The sequence below is a fragment of the Lithobates pipiens genome, unplaced genomic scaffold (assembly GCF_037356315.1).
Source record: "Lithobates pipiens isolate NorthernLeopardFrog02 unplaced genomic scaffold, aLitPip1_a1.2 Scaffold_28, whole genome shotgun sequence".
Classification (NCBI taxonomy): domain Eukaryota; kingdom Metazoa; phylum Chordata; class Amphibia; order Anura; family Ranidae; genus Lithobates; species Lithobates pipiens.
Genome location: NW_027507789.1, coordinates 13,685,082 through 13,701,785, shown reverse-complemented (window position 1 = coordinate 13,701,785; position 16,704 = coordinate 13,685,082). Strand labels below are relative to the sequence as shown.

Below are 16,704 nucleotides of genomic sequence, written 5' to 3'. Positions count from 1 at the left end.
AAGTCCCCCCCCCCCCCCCCCAAATAAATAAATAAATAAATTAAGTCAGCAGCTATACATACTGTTTTTTACAAATTTTAATATTAGGACACTTATGTCGCGCCCCCCCCCGGAGCTAAGCCAGGTTGCCCTCTCTCTCCAACTGGCAGCTGTTGCAGGCACACAGGGGAACGTTTCAGGAAGTAGAGCAGGGCAAGGGGCCGGTAAATATGTCATTTAATGGCCCCTTCATTTCCTGAATGCACACAGTGAGCGATCGGTACCAATAACTCCTGTGTTCATTCATCACTGAAGCATAGCAAACTGTGTTTACTTTGCTTCAGTTTGTGAATGAGCCGGACGCCTCAAAGTGCTTCCTATTCATTCAACCAAGTGCGCATTCCCAGCGCATCTCATGTAGGGCAGCCCATTCATTTCAATGAGCAAGAAACATGGAAAGCAAGTCCCAGATTATTTTCCAAAGACGCGCTGCACCATGTTTAACACCAGTGGTGGCTGGTGCTCCATTTTTTTTTTTTTTGGGGGGGGGGGGGGTAAAAAACATAAAAAAAAAAATCAATTGCAGTCACTGTGCCCATCAAACGCTGTCACTCACACCTCCCCCACCCACCCCTACGGATGGATTCCCCTGCAGGAGGGTCCGGGGCTTACCGGGTGTCCTTCTTCACCTTCTCTCCAGTCAGCTTCCTGCCCCCGCCATAGGAGTCCATGCGTCCGGCGTCCCGAAAGGGGCCGGGGGAATGGATAGGGAGGTGACAGCAGGGATGAGGGGGGGTGGCGCCCGTGCACCCACAATGCACAGGGCGCCACTTAATTAGCACATGTGGAATTGCAGATGGGGGGGGGGGGGTGCCTTTAACAATTATTACTGTTGCGCATCTGCTAAAGGGCAACGCGTTTCTGTGCAAACATGAGATTTTACGTACGTTTCCCCCGGCGCGCATAGATGTGAACCTGGCCTAAGGAGCGCTAAACTGAGAAACGTTACATTGTTGTTCCCGAGTTGGATACATTTGAACGTTGAATCATCTTTTTGATACATTCGCCTTAAAAAGCATAAAATAAAAAAAAAATTAAAAAAAGAACGTCTGCTGACCACGATCCCGTCACAATGGCTTAAAGTGACCCCATCCCCCAGAGCCCTCCGGTCACCGCAGGGTTAAGCAAAGCACCCAAAACACAGATGAAGCAGAAAACCCGTGACACCAGCCCCCCATCCCCCGCCCCAACCCATTACACACCACCTTGAGCTGCCGAATCTCACGGACAACAGGATGGATGAATAGTTACCCCCCCCCCCTCCCCCCCGCACATGGCCTCCCCCTCATTATACTCCATTATGATTGCTGAGCTGGTCACTTTGCACTTAAGACCTCCATTAGCCGAGCGTTATGTTAACTGCGCCGGCGAAGCTTTTATTGAGTCGGCGTTTAAAGCCCCGTGCTTCTCCAAGGCCGGTTTTAACACACGAGGTACCAGATACCAGCGGCGCGGTTGGGTTTTGGCATTTGGAGCACCCGCCGTGGGCTTGCTTTACTTTTCTTTCTCATCAGTTTGTAGGGTTGGCCAACCCCCCCGGCCTTGTACGGGAGGTGGCAAAGGTAGCGCTAGACTGATAGGAGTGAGAATTGGTTCTGGTGGATATCCAATGAAGTGCGTCTTCCTCCATGACGGACGTAGAGTGGAGGTGGACCTTGTTCTGATCGTAGGCCGCTACCTCTCTGACCGCATACAAAAAGGAGTCGCTCAGGAGATTAGCTCTTGGGCGGGTATGGAGGAGCACCTGGTACAAAAGTTTAGATCACTTGGGGGGCCTTTTCAAAACGTTTATTGGTTAAGAGCAACAAATACAGCCAACGTGTTTCAGGGAAGGTCCTCCCTCTTCCTCAAGGCTTCAGCAGTAGAGGTTATTGGAATCACTATGAAATGCACTAGAAGACCTATGTTAAGGCTTGATAAAGTGGGGATCTCCTCCTTATTGGTCATGAGCATCAAATACAGCCAACATGTTTCGGGGAAGGGCCTCTCCTTTCCTCAAGGTTTGAGCAGTAGATGCTATTACAATCATTATAGAATGCACTAGAGGACATATGTTAAGGCTTGATAAGGTAAGGGTCTCCTCCTTATTGGTCATTAACATCAAATACAGCCAACGTGTTTCAGGGAAGGTCCTCCCTCTTCCTCAAGGCTCCATCAGTAGAGGTTATTGGAATCACTATGAAATGCACTAGAAGACCTATGTTAAAGCTTGATAAAGTGGGGATCTCCTCCTTATTGTTTATGAGCATCAAATACAGCCAACATGTTTCGGGGAAGGGCCTCCCCTTTCCTTTAAGGCTTGAGCAGTAGATGTTATTACAATCATTATAGAATGCACTAGAAAAGGGTTAGGCAACCTGGGGCCCCCAAGCTGTTGTGGAACTACATTTCTCATGAGGCACTGCAAGGCTGGCAATTACAATTACTCTCAGAGGCATGATGGGACTTGTAGTTCTGCAACAGCTGGAAAGTCCCATGTTGCCTACCCCTACACTAGAGAGAATATGTTAAGGCTTGATAAGGTAAGGGCCTCTTCCTTATTGGAAGAGCATCAAATACAGCCACAACATGTTTCAGGGAAGGCCTTCCCCTTCCTCAGGGCTTGAGGATTAGATGTTATTAGAATTACTATGGAATGCAATAGAGGACCTATGTTAGGGCTTGATAAGGTAAGGCTCTCCTCCTTATTGGTTATGAGCATCAAATACAGCCAACGTGTTTCAGGGAAGGGCCTCCCCTTTCCTCAAGGTTTGAGCAGTAGATGCTATTACAATCATTATAGAATGCACTGGAGGACATATGTTTAGGCTTGATAAGGTAAGGCTCTCCTCCTTATTGGTCATGAACATCAAATACAGTCAATGTGTTTCAAGGAAGGGCCCCCCCTTCCTCAAAGCTTGAGCAATAGATGTTATTAGAATCCCTATGGAATGCACTAGAGGACCTATGTTAAAACAAGGGCCAACATGTTTCAGGGAAGGGCCTCCCCTTCCTCAAGGCTTGAGCAATAGATGTTATTAGAATCCCTATGGAATGCACTAGAGGACCTATGTTAAAACAAGGGCCTCCTGCTTATTGGTTAAGAACATCAAATCAAATACAACCAACGTGTTTCGGGGAAGGGCCTCCCTCTTCCTCAAGTCTTGAGCAGTAGAGGTTATTAGAATCACTATAAAATGCACTAGAAGACCCATGGTAAGGCTTGATAAGGTGAAGATCTCCTCCTTATTGGTTATGAGCATCAAATACAGCCAACGTGTTTCAGGGAAGGGCCTCCCCCTTCCTCAAGGCTTGAGCAGTAGAGGTTATGCAAATCACTATGTTAAAACAAGGGCCTCCTGCTTATTGGTTAAGAGCATCAAACACAGCCAATGTGTTTCGGGGAAGGGTTTCCCCACTACCTCAGAGCTCGAACAGTAGACTTTATTAGAATCACTATGGAATTAACTAGAAAACCTATGGTGAGGCTTGATAAGGTAAGGGCCTTCTCCTTACGGTTAAGAGCATCAAATACAGCCAATGTGATTTGGGGAAGGGCCTCCCTCTTCCTCAAGGCAGTAGATGTTATTAGAAGTGGGATAAAACGTACTAGAGGACCTATGTTAGGGCTTGATACGGTGAAGGCCTAACGGTACTAAAAATGGCCATCTGTTCTTTACCGTTATGGCACAGTAAGTAGAGCATACGGTGTGGGCATACAGCCATGAGTAAAAGGTGCTAGCTCACAAACACAGGTGTTACTTACCACCTGTTATTATTCACATGTGCGCGCTTCAGACTTTCAACGTTAAAGTGAACCCGTCAGCCAAAGTTTATTTTCTGGGTACTGCTGCGAGTTATGAGCGCATCCTAATTGGTTACCTCTTCCTTTAATCAATTTCTCCAGTTCGCATTGAAAATATATTAAAAAAAATCCTTTAGGTTGCATTTACATCTGTGCGCTCTGTGAACGGGCAAGAAAGTTGTGCTTGGGGGCAAACAGAAGTGCGTTTACACATGTGGTTAACTAAACACCTAAAGCTCAATGCCCAAAAAAGAACAAAAGATTCTTTGGCTCCTGTGTCATACCAAGGGCAGGGATTTTGGAATGGGAACCCCTCATAATGGGCACAGCAGGTGTACAGACCCAGAACTCAGCACAGGGATGGTGGGAACCTCCCATAATGGGCACAGACCCGGGAAATTGGCACAGGAAGGGTGGGAACTCCTCATAACGGGCAAAGCAGGTGCAAAGACCCTGGAACCCATCATAATGGGCACAGCAGGTGTACACAGCCAGAAACTTGGCACAGAGATGGTGAGAACCCCTCATAATGGGCACAGCAGGTGCATAGACCCGTGTAGTCAGCACATGGATGGTGGGAACTCCTCATAATGGGCACAGCAGGTGTACAGACCCGGAAACTCAGCACAAGTGGTGTAGTGGTTAGCACTTTCACCTAGCAGCAATAGGGTCGCTGGTTCAAATCCCGACCACGATGGCATCTGCCTGGAGTTTGCATGTTCTCCATGTGCCTGCGTGGGGTTTCCTCTGGGTACTCCAGTTTCCTCCCACGCTCCAAAGACATGCTGGGAGGTTAATTAGACCTTGTCTAAACAAAATTGGCCTTAATATGTGTATGTCAATGTTGTATGTGTTTATAAGCGTGTAAGGACCACACAAAAGCCGCAGATGGACTCTGGTGGCAAGAAAGCGCCCTGAAGCGATTCAGTTCGCATAGGTAGCGCTATACAAGTCACTCACTCACAAGGATGGTGGGAACCTCTCATAATGGGCACAGACCCGGGAATTTGGCACAGGAATGGTGGGAACTCCTCATAACGGGCAAAGCAGGTGTAAAGACCCTGGAACCCATCATAATGGGCACAGCAGGTGTACACAGCCAGAAACTTGGCACAGAGATGGTGAGAACCCCTCATAATGGGCACAGCAGGTGCATAGACCCGGGTACTCAGCACATGGATGGTGGGAACTCCTCATAACGGGCAAAGCAGGTGTAAGGACCCTGGAACCCATCATAATGGGCACAGCAGGTGTACACAGCCAGAAACTTGGCACAGAGATGGTGAGAACCCCTCATAATGGGCACAGCAGGTGCATAGACCCGGGTACTCAGCACATGGATGGTGGGAACTCCTCATAACGGGCAAAGCAGGTGTAAGGACCCTGGAACCCATCATAATGGGCACAGCAGGTGTACACAGCCAGAAACTTGGCACAGAGATGGTGAGAACCCCTCATAATGGGCACAGCAGGTGCATAGACCCGGGTACTCAGCACATGGATGGTGGGAACTCCTCATAACGGGCAAAGCAGGTGTAAGGAACCTGGAACCCCTCATAATGGGCACAGCAGGTGCATAGACCTGGGTACTCAGCACATGGATGGTGGGAACTCCTCATAATGTGCACAGACCCAGGGTTTTGGCACAGGAATTTTGGGAACCCCTCATAATGGCCACAGCAGGTGTACATAGCCAGAAACTTGGCACAGAGATGGTTGCCCTAATAATGGGCACAGCAGGTGTACAGACCCGGGAACTCAGCACAAGGATGGTGAGAACCCCTCATAATGTGCACAGACCCAGGGATTTGGCACAGGAATTTTGGGAACCCCTCATAATGGGCACAGCAGGTGTACACAGCCAGAAACTTGGCACAGAGATGGTGGCCCTAATAATGGGCACAGCAGGTGTACAGACCCGGGAACTCAGCACAAGGATGGTGGGAACCCTCCATAATGGGCACAGCGGGTGTACAGACCCGGAAACTCAGCACAGGGATGGAGGGAACCCCTAGTAATGGGCACAGCAGGGGTACAGACCCAGGAACTCGGCACAGGGATGGTGGGAACCCCTCATAATGGGCACAGCAGGTGTACAGACCTGGGAACTCAGCACAGGGATGGTGGGAACCCTCCATAATGGGCACAGCGGGTGTACAGACCCGGAAACTCAGCACAGGGATGGAGGGAACCCCTAGTAATGGGCACAGCAGGGGTACAGACCCAGGAACTCGGCACAGGGATGGTGGGAACCCCTCATAATGGGCATAGCAGGTGTACAGACCTGGGAACTCGGCATAGGGATGGGGAGAACCCCTCATAATGGGCACAGACCCGGGAATTTGGTACAGGGATGGTGGGAACACCTCATAATGGGCATAGCAGGTGTACACAGCCGGAAACTTGGCAGAGATGGTGGGAACCCTTCATAATGGGCACAGCGTGTGTACAGGCCCGGGAACTCAGCACCCTGATCTGTTTTGGGTGGACGGACCCTTTAAGCAATAAGTCATAGATATACTCCCTACACAGGAAGCTTTATACATTCCATGTTCATATACAGGGACGGAGAATGAACAGTAATAGGCGCGTTGGTGTCGCAGTCACACCTCGCTGTGATCCCCGTTAGAAGAGAAGGATTTTACATTAATGCAAATATCCGTCACCTGTGAAGCCATTCATCCTCGGAGCGCTCTCCTGGAAATCTGCAGGAGCCGAGAAGCCGGTTTCTTCGCTCGCTCCGGTATTGGTGACCTACATTCACTGTAACACGTTATAAATAACTCGCACTTGTAATTAGGAGACTTGTTACCGCCAATAACTTCCATTAAAAATAGAATAAAAAAATGGAAATAAACCCTCCAATAATAACCATTTCAGCTCTTATAGTGTACGGAACTCCAGAATCTGTTTATCAGTCTGTTCAGCATCATGTCTGACAGTATACAGTCATTTCAAGCGGTACTAAACCCAAAATGTAACATATTGCAGCTTACCAATCATTAAATGTGGCGGCTGCATTCGTTTTCCTTTTTTTAAAGCTTTTTTTTTTTTTCTCCCCCTCCGTTTTCACCTGGTGATCTGGCCAGTAACACACCTCCTGTATTAGAGAGCCCCCACTCTGGAGGAAGGAGAACAGGGGACACCTTTGGACAGCAGCATTGTTAGTCTGGGGGGGGGGGGGGGGGGTGTAGATGGACTAGCATATTTAGATACACTAACAAAATGAAGCCAAACTCCAGCTGACATTTTATAATCATTTACATTAACTTTTTTTTTTTCCCCTTTGGGATAAAGAATTTACATAAAAAGCTGATCATTGTAAGCACCCATTAGTTGTAAAAATGGTTTGTCCCATCCCTATAACTGCTACATTTGAAGAACAGCTTGTTCTGCCGGGAAAAAAAAAACAACAGACTTACTGGCTGGATCACCAGATGAAAATAAAGGAAAGAAAGCCTAAGAAAAAAAAAATGAGTGCAGCCGTCACATCTAAGAATTGGAAGCTGCGATGTAATAAAATGTTTGCTTTTGGGTTTAATACGACTTTAAAGAGGTTGTAAACCTCCCTGTAACATTTGTACCTATAGATAAGCCTAGAATAAGACTTACTAATTATTAGATACTGTAAATATCTCCTAAACATACGCCATTTAGGAGATATTCACTGATGATGTCATCAGTGCATGCGCTCCGAAGGGACGCCGCCGTGCCGTTTCTTCAGGAGCGTGTGCCACGACAGGTGGCTCATACGTGGGAGTGACGTCACGCGGCTCCGATCAGTCACACAACCGCAGCCCCCCCGCGGAAGGAAGACGGGTGAAATTGGATGCGGATTGCAGCGGGGACGGCGCGGGCTTCGTTTACATGTAAGTGTCACATAATGTGCTAGTAGGCGATGCATACTAGCACATTATGCCTTTACTTTGCAGAGAAGGAAGAAAGGAAGAAAAACCCACCAGGGTTGACTTCCTCTTTAACCTCTTGCTGCCTGTGCGGTGGCAAAGGGGGCGAGCTTTAATGCCAACGCACTGCACATAGGCAGCTGAGGCTTCTGTGCCGATTGCACGCTCCCAGCACGGTGACCTACCTGTCAAGGACAGCACCTGATCTCAAGCAATGATTGGGAACCAGTGAAACTGGTTCCCAATCATGTGACCACTGTGACAGCCAATCGCAGAAGTCATGTGATCGGGAAGACCTTCCCATCCCCCCCAGGTATAAATAGCCCCTTAAAAAAAAAAAAAGGGATGCCAGGGCAGGGAGGGAAGGGGTTAAGCAAATAGTTTTTTTTGTGATTAGGTTACAAAGTTTCTTTCCTGGAGATCCTGTCAGCAGCAGCACTTCCTGTTGCAGCCACTACTTTGAAACCAGCATCAGCGTTGTCACCCCTTCAGCCGGCCTGCCTGTCAGGTCTATGAAGTGGCTTAGCACTGATGGTCTACAAGATGTTGTTACTGGCAGGATCTCCAGTTTTCAAGGATATGGTCAAAAAACATACTGAAAATCTGATTTGTGTTCATACACTAACGCCCGACTGAAGAGACCTTTTTATCTCGATATAGTACCGTATTCCCCATGTTATGACTTGTGACTAAAACAAAAAGAATAAAAAAAAATTTTTTTTAAATGTGATTGCACAAACTTAACCCCTTGCCGACTGTAGGCTGTCATATCGAAAACACGAAAAAAAGAAAAATCTGAAGATTCAAAAGAACGAAAAATCCGAAGATTCGAAAGAACGAAAAATCCGAAGATTCGAAAGAACGAAAAATCCGAAGATTCGAAAAGAACGAAAAATCCGAAGATTCGAAAAGAACGAAAAATCCGAAGATTCGAAAAGAACGAAAAATCCGAAGATTCGAAAAGAACGAAAAATCCGAAGATTCGAAAAGAACGAAAAATCCGAAGATTCGAAAGAACGAAAAATCCGAAGATTCGAAAGAACGAAAAATCTGAAAATTGGAAAGAACGAAAAATCCGAAAATTCCAAAGAACGAGAAATCGGAAAATTCCAAAGAACGAAAAATCGGAAAATTCCAAAGAACGAAAATTCTATTTTATTTTATTATTACGTCCTACTATTAATTTGTTACATTACATTTGTTTAGATGCGGCATTCATTATTTCGGATAATTCGTAACTTCGGATAAATTCATATATGTTACAGCCAAATTTGAAAGGAGATTCCAATACCTATAATTTTAGTTATTATTTCGGATTTTTCAAATTTTTGGATTTTCGTTCTTTGGGATTTTCGGATTATTAAGAATGAGTGAAATAACAAATACTGCATCTAAAATGAATGGAACATAATGAATTAAAATGTTTCCGAAATTACGAATTTATTTGAAATAACAAATTTCGATCGTAGCAAATGACCTGAATCCCCCCCCCCAAAAAAGAAAAGAACAAAAAAAAAAAAAAAAGAGGAATTAAACGAAAACAAATGAATTTGGCAGTGCGCATGTCTACCTGTCAGCACTCTAACGTATCTCTTCTTTATTGACCCTGAGCGACGCACATACCCTTTCTAGAGCACTGAGTTGGTGGTGGTGGCACACAAGGGCGCCTGGGCAGCAGGGGTAAACCTATGGTGCAGTGTGATGGTTCAGCGGGGAGGGGGGCAATTACTAGAAATGATCCCCTGTATGGCTCTTTCTACAGCAGCTGGAAGCCGGCGGGAGGGAGAGGAAACAAAGCCAGATTTCAACTGCTGATCACTTACCTGCCCAAATATGACTTACCAAGCTGCCTGACCCCCTCCCCCCCCCCCCACACACACAGTCAGGTGAATGTTTAGTGAATAATATGCCATTCTATTATTCACAGACCCCCCAAGAGAATTGCTACCAAACACATGACACAGACACATCTTTCATCTTTCTTTAGGATACGGAATAAACAATGTATCCAGCGGACGTTCCATACATTCAGCCCGGGAACCCCCACCACCCCCACCACCCCCCCCCCCCCCCCCCCCGAGGGCCAGACTGGGGTCACCGTATAACGGACCTCACGGCTTATAATTAGTAAGCGCAATTCACCACCGCTAGGATGGACATGACGACAAACAATTGGAGGGGGGTGGTGAGCGGGGAAGATTGGGGGGGGGGGGGGGGGTCATGATTAAAAGGTGACAGGGTGCCAACAGATCGAAGACACCTGACTGGCATCTTCCATGCCGCTCTACGGGGAACGCAACGCAGCGCATGCTGTGGAAGTATTGTTTCTTTGTCTGGGGAGGGGGGTGCGGGGTATGAGGTTGTTGATTGATATCTTGATGGCCGTCGTGGTTTTCCAACATACTCGAAAATCCTGGCGCTAAACTATGTTCCCTGCAATGCCAACCGTCGCCCTATGTCTGCGCCCAGATATAACGGGGTAAATGGGGTCCAGGACAGCAACTAACCATTGGTTATATTTAATTCTCAGCTGCACAGAGACAATCAGGACAGAGATAAAGGAGCGGCATGCTCAGCGGTTCTCATCCCTGTCCTTGGCTCGGACCCTCAGTAAGCCAATAACAAGCACAAGAAGAGGAGGGTGAGGGTGAAGAGGAGGGTGAGGGTGAAGAGGAGGGTGAGGGTGAAGAGGAGGGTGAGGGTGAAGAGGAGGGTGAGGGTGAGGGTGAAGAGGAGGGTGAGGGTGAAGAGGAGGGTGAGGGTGAAGGTGAAGAGGAGAGTGAGGGTGAAGAGGAGGGTGAGGGTGAAGGTGAAGAGGAGGGTGAGGGTGAAGGTGAAGAGGAGGGTGAGGGTGAGGGTGAAGAGGAGAGTGAGGGTGAAGAGGAGAGTGAGGGTGAAGAGGAGAGTGAGGGTGAAGAGGAGAGTGAGGGTGAAGAGGAGAGTGAGGGTGAAGAGGAGAGTGAGGGTGAAGAGGAGAGTGAGGGTGAAGAGGAGAGTGAGGGTGAAGAGGAGAGTGAGGGTGAAGAGGAGAGTGAGGGTGAAGAGGAGAGTGAGGGTGAAGAGGAGAGTGAGGGTGAAGAGGAGAGTGAGGGTGAGGAGGAGAGTGAGGGTGAGGAGGAGAGTGAGGGTGAGGAGGAGGGTGAGGGTGAGGAGGAGGGTGAGGGTGAAGAGGAGGGTGAGGGTGAAGAGGAGGGTGAGGGTGAAGAGGAGGGTGAGGGTGAAGAGGAGGGTGAGGGTGAAGAGGAGGGTGAGGGTGAAGAGGAGGGTGAGGGTGAAGAGGAGGGTGAGGGTGAAGAGGAGGGTGAGGGTGAAGAGGAGGGTGAGGGTGAAGAGGAGAGTGAGGGTGAAGAGGAGAGTGAGGGTGAAGAGGAGAGTGAGGGTGAAGAGGAGAGTGAGGGTAAGCTAGAAGCTGAGGGGTGAAGGTAAGGGTGAAGGTGAGGGGTGAAGGTGAGGGGTGAAGGTGAGGGGTGAAGGTGAGGGGTGAAGGTGAGGGGTGAAGGTGAGGGGTGAAGGTGAGGGGTGAAGGTGAAGGTGAGGGGTGAAGGTGAGGGGTGAAGGTGAGGGGTGAAGGTGAGGGGTGAAGGTGAGGGGTGAAGGTGAAGGTGAGGGGTGAAGGTGAGGGGTGAAGGTGAGGGGTGAAGGTGAGGGGTGAAGGTGAGGGGTGAAGGTGAGGGGTGAAGGTGAGGGGTGAAGGTGAAGGTGAGGGGTGAAGGTGAGGGGTGAAGGTGAGGGGTGAAGGTGAGGGGTGAAGGTGAGGGGTGAAGGTGAGGGGTGAAGGTGAGGGGTGAAGGTGAAGGTGAGGGGTGAAGGTGAGGGGTGAAGGTGAAGGTGAGGGGTGAAGGTGAGGGGTGAAGGTGAGGGGTGAAGGTGAAGGTGAGGGGTGAAGGTGAGGGGTGAAGGTGAGGGGTGAAGGTGAGGGGTGAAGGTGAGGGGTGAAGGTGAGGGGTGAAGGTGAGGGGTGAAGGTGAGGGTGAGGGTGAAGGGAGATCCAGAACAAATCACAATGGTCGCAACTATGTCAAGTCTGAGAGGTTCCAACTCACTACTGTGCATCCAAAATGATTATCAATTACCCCCCCCCCCCCCCCCCCCCCCCCCAATTCCTCGTCTGTCTGATGTGCCCCATAGCAAGGTGTGCCCTCACTTAGCCCAGCAAGTCTCACTCCTCTTGCTGCACAATGAAAAAAAAAAAAAAAAAAAAACTTTAAAGACAAGGGGGATCTCTCATGATTGTACGTCATGACGAGAGATCAGATTTGGACGCCAACATTTATAAAAGGAGTCTGAAGGTCTATAAAAGGTGAAATGCAACTCTCAGGGAGGTAATCAATCGGGTCGGTGAAGAGATCAGAAATTTCACCTGAGCAGCAAGAAGAGACCCGGTTTGGCGGGTGGGGGGGGCATTGTCAGTGTGTATATTCCAGGAAAAATTTTGGGTGGGGGGTGAGATGACAATTTCATGGAAAATGGTGGGGGGGGGGGATGTGGTAATACGAAGTATCCAATAGAAATGTTGGGGTCAATTCCGGGAAAATGTTGGGGGGAGGGGGGGGAATGGCAGTTCTAAGAATCCCATGGAATTCCTATGGGAAAAAAAAGACAATTCCTTGGACAATTATGGGGTTGAGGGGGAGAGGGGGAGAGGGGGCGAGGGGGCGAGGGGGCAAGGGGGAGAGGGGGCGAGGGGGCGAGGGGGCGAGGGGGCGAGGGGGCGAGGGGGCGAGGGGGCGAGGGGGCAATCCAAAGACAACATTCGGGAAAGAGAAGACTATTCCAGGGACATCAGGAAGAAGAGATTTCCAGGAAAAAACATGGGGGGAGATTCCAGGGACAATGTTGGGGGGGGGGGATGTCAATTTGAGGGAAAATGTTTTGGGGGAGAGGGAGGTAAGAGACAATCCCATTGTTAATGTGTTTGGGGGGGGGGGGGTAGGGAGACAATTCCAGACAATGTTGCTAAGAATTCTATGGAGATGGGTTTTTTTTTTTGCTTTTTTTTTTTGAGAGGGGAAAAAAGACAATTCCTTGGATAAATTCAGGGATGGGGGTGGGGGGGGGGGGGCGTATTCCAAAGACAACATTGGGGAAAGAGAAGACTATTCCAGGGACATCGGGAAGAAAAGATTTCCAGGAAAAAAATTGGGGGGGGGGGAATGACAATTCCAGGGACAATGTTGGGGGGGGCCACAATTCCAATGACAAGGTTTGGAAAGGGGGTGATATGAACTCAAGGGACAATGTTGGGGGGGGGGGCATTTCTAAATTACAATGACATTTCCAGGGACATTGTTGAGGGAAAGAGGAAAATTCCAGGAACAATTTGGTGGGAGACGTAGTACAATTCCAGGAATAACTCAAGGGGGATTCAATTTCTAAAACAAGGCAAGTAGAGAACTTCCAGGGACAAACCATTCCCTACAGACACTTCCAGGGACAGACCATTCCAGGGACGGACCATTCCCTACGGACACTTCCAGGGACGGACCATTCCCTACGGACACTTCCAGGGACGGACCATTCCCTACGGACACTTCCAGGGACGGACCATTCCCTACGGACACTTCCAGGGACGGACCATTCCCTACGGACACTTCCAGGGACGGACCATTCCCTACGGACACTTCCAGGGACGGACCATTCCCTACACACACTTCCAGGGACGGACCATTCCCTACACACACTTCCAGGGACGGACCATTCCCTACACACACTTCCAGGGACGGACCATTCCCTACACACACTTCCAGGGACGGACCATTCCCTACACACACTTCCAGGGACGGACCATTCCCTACACACACTTCCAGGGACGGACCATTCCCTACACACACTTCCAGGGACAGACCATTCCCTACGGACACTTCCAGGGACAGACCATTCCCTACGGACACTTCCAGGCACTTCCAGGGACAGACCATTCCCTACACACACTTCCAGGGATGGACCATTCCCTACACACACTTCCAGGGACGGACCATTCCCTACACACACTTCCAGGGACGGACCATTCCCTACACACACTTCCAGGGACGGACCATTCCCTACGGACACTTCCAGGGACAGACCATTCCCTACGGACACTTCCAGGGACAGACCATTCCCTACGGACACTTCCAGGGACAGACCATTCCCTACGGACACTTCCAGGGACAGACCATTCCCTACGGACACTTCCAGGGACAGACCATTCCCTACGGACACTTCCAGGGACAGACCATTCCCTACGGACACTTCCAGAGACAGACCATTCCCTACGGACACTTCCAGAGACAGACCATTCCCTACGGACACTTCCAGGGACAGACCATTCCCTACGGACACTTCCAGGGACAGACCATTCCCTACGGACACTTCCAGGGACAGACCATTCCCTACGGACACTTCCAGGGACAGACCATTCCCTACAGACACTTCCAGGGACAGACCATTCCCTACAGACACTTCCAGGGACAGACCATTCCCTACAGACACTTCCAGGGACGGACCATTCCCTACGGACACTTCCAGAGACAGTCCCGTATAGTCCCGGTCCGGAGATGGGGGTCCAGGCAGCAGAGAGAAGTATAAGAAGTAATGACCTCCCCCCGAATATTCGGGACAGTTTCAGGAACAAAGCCCCGAAGTCCCCCTCCTCCTCCCCGGACTCTCCCCGCACTCACCTGCCTGTAGCCGGGCTCCTCGGGCTGGAAGTCGGCGCTCCGCGGGTGTAGGGTCAGGTCCAGGTGCGGAACGTTGTGCAGCCAATAAACCCACCATGGGGTGATATACTCCACCCGAGCGGCCGCCATCCCCCCGATCAGATCCCCTCCGCCCGACTCCGCTCCACCATTCCCACTGCCGGGGCCGCGCTGCGCGCTCCCGAATCCCTGCTGGCCGGTCTGCGCGCGCCCAGCGTGCACGCGCCGCCCCCTGGCTCTCCTCCACAATGATTTCTATCACCCCAAATAGCAACAAAGTCATCATCTTCATCTTCATCATCATCATCATTATAATAATAGAGCCGGGAGGGATACTAGAGCAGGATTACATTTTATTATTTATTAATTATTATTATTTATTATTATTTTACGTTAGGCTACTGAAGTATTATTATTATTATTATTATTTTTTATTAATATTAATATTAATAATAATAATAATAATAATAGTAGTAATATATTTGATCATGTTGTGTATCATCACTTCGGAGCGCATTTTCTTATCATTATTAACATTAACAAAATCATTATCATCATCACAACAACAATAATAAAAAATAATATTAATAGAGCTGGAAGTGATACTAGAGTGTCATTCAATTTTATTATTATTATTATTATTTTATTTGTTATTCAATGTTATTATTTACTCGTTTATGTATCTATTTATTTTTAATAAAGTTAGACTACTTAAGTATTATTATTAATAATAAAAAATAAATATTATAATAGAGCTGGAAGTGATACTAAAGAAAGATTCAATGTTATCATGTATTTATTTTTAAGAACGTTAGGCTACTGAAGTATTTTTATTATTATTATTATTATTATTATTATTATTATTAATAATAATAATAATAGTAGTAATATATTTGATCATGTTGTGTATCATCACTTCGGAGCGCATTTTTTTTATCATTATTAACATTAACAAAATCATTATCATCGTCACAACAACAATAATAAAAAATAATATTAATAAAGCTGGAAGTGATACTAGAGTGTGATTCAATTTTATTATTATTATTATTATTATTATTTGTTATTCAATGTTATTATTTACTTTTTTATGTATCTATTTATTTTGAATAAAGTTAGACTACTTATTAGCATTATTAATAATAAAAAATAAATATAATAATAATAGAGCTGGAAGTGATACTAGAGCAGGATTCAATTTTACAATGTTATTATTTACTCGTTTATGTATCTATTTATTTTTAATAAAGTTAGACTACTTAAGTATTATTATTAATAATAAAAAATAAATATTATAATAGAGCTGCAAGTGATACTAAAGAAAGATTCAATGTTATCATGCATTTTATTTTTAAGAACATTAGGCTACTAAAGTATTTTTATTATTATTATTAGTATTATTATTATTATTATTAATAATAATAATAATAGTAGTAATATATTTGATCATGTTGTGCATCATCACTTCGGAGCGCATTTTCTTATCATTATTAACATTAACAAAATCATTATCATCGGAGCTGGAAGTGATACTAGAGTGTGATTCAATATTATTATTCAATTTATTTGTTTTTTCAAAAAAGGCTACTGAGATAAAAATAATAATAATAATAATAAAAATAACTAGAAAAGCTACAATTTCTGGGGAAATTGTGTGAAGTGTTCTTGCCTCCACCTACTGGAGTGGGCGGAGTAACTGGGGGGGGGGGGGTCAGAATATTTTGCCTGGTCATAATGTTTTGGGTGGTCATAATGTTTTGGCTGGTCATGGGGTTGTCAGCTTTTGTCACCTCCCACTCTAGTTTTGAACAGTTCGCCATTCATTCCTATAGGACAAATTTCGCCGCAAAAACTCAGATATTTCGTGAACCATTCGTCGAAACGTTCCACAAAGTAATAGCGCACCAATCGGGAACAATGCGCACGTTTTGGTATATTACTGTCTATGTAGTGTAAAAGCTGTGGGAGGAGTTAGGATGGTAAATTTGGCTATAATAATAATAATAATATATATGTGAGATAACATGCTATGCAAGAACACTTAATAATACTATATTTGATCATGTTCTGTATCATCACTTCCAGAGCGGATATTCCTCTTATTATTACTAATATTTTTTTTTTTATTCAAACCTCAGTATCTGCACTTCCAGAATTAAAGGGTAACTCCACTTTCGTGGGGGGTAAATAGCAAATAAAGAAAAAAAAAAACTAGCTTATACAATTACTACACAAGTCATATTGTAATTGAATGTTATTAGAAATAGCCTTTTCTTTTCAATCTGCAGCCGCTGTAATT

At 46.8% G+C, this 16,704-nt stretch overlaps 1 protein-coding gene across 1 annotated transcript in view; it reads right to left on the bottom strand.

Annotated features, from left to right (window-relative positions):
- Window positions 1-14,584, bottom strand: part of TTYH2 (tweety family member 2) — a 131,630-nt gene extending 117,046 nt beyond the window's left edge. Inside the window, exon 1 of the mRNA XM_077458696.1 lies at window positions 14,388-14,584. Within this exon, the coding sequence (XP_077314822.1) occupies window positions 14,388-14,516 (129 nt within the window). The 5' untranslated portion in view covers window positions 14,517-14,584. The remainder of the gene's footprint in view (window positions 1-14,387) is intronic.
- Between the last annotated feature and the right edge of the window lie 2,120 nt (window positions 14,585-16,704).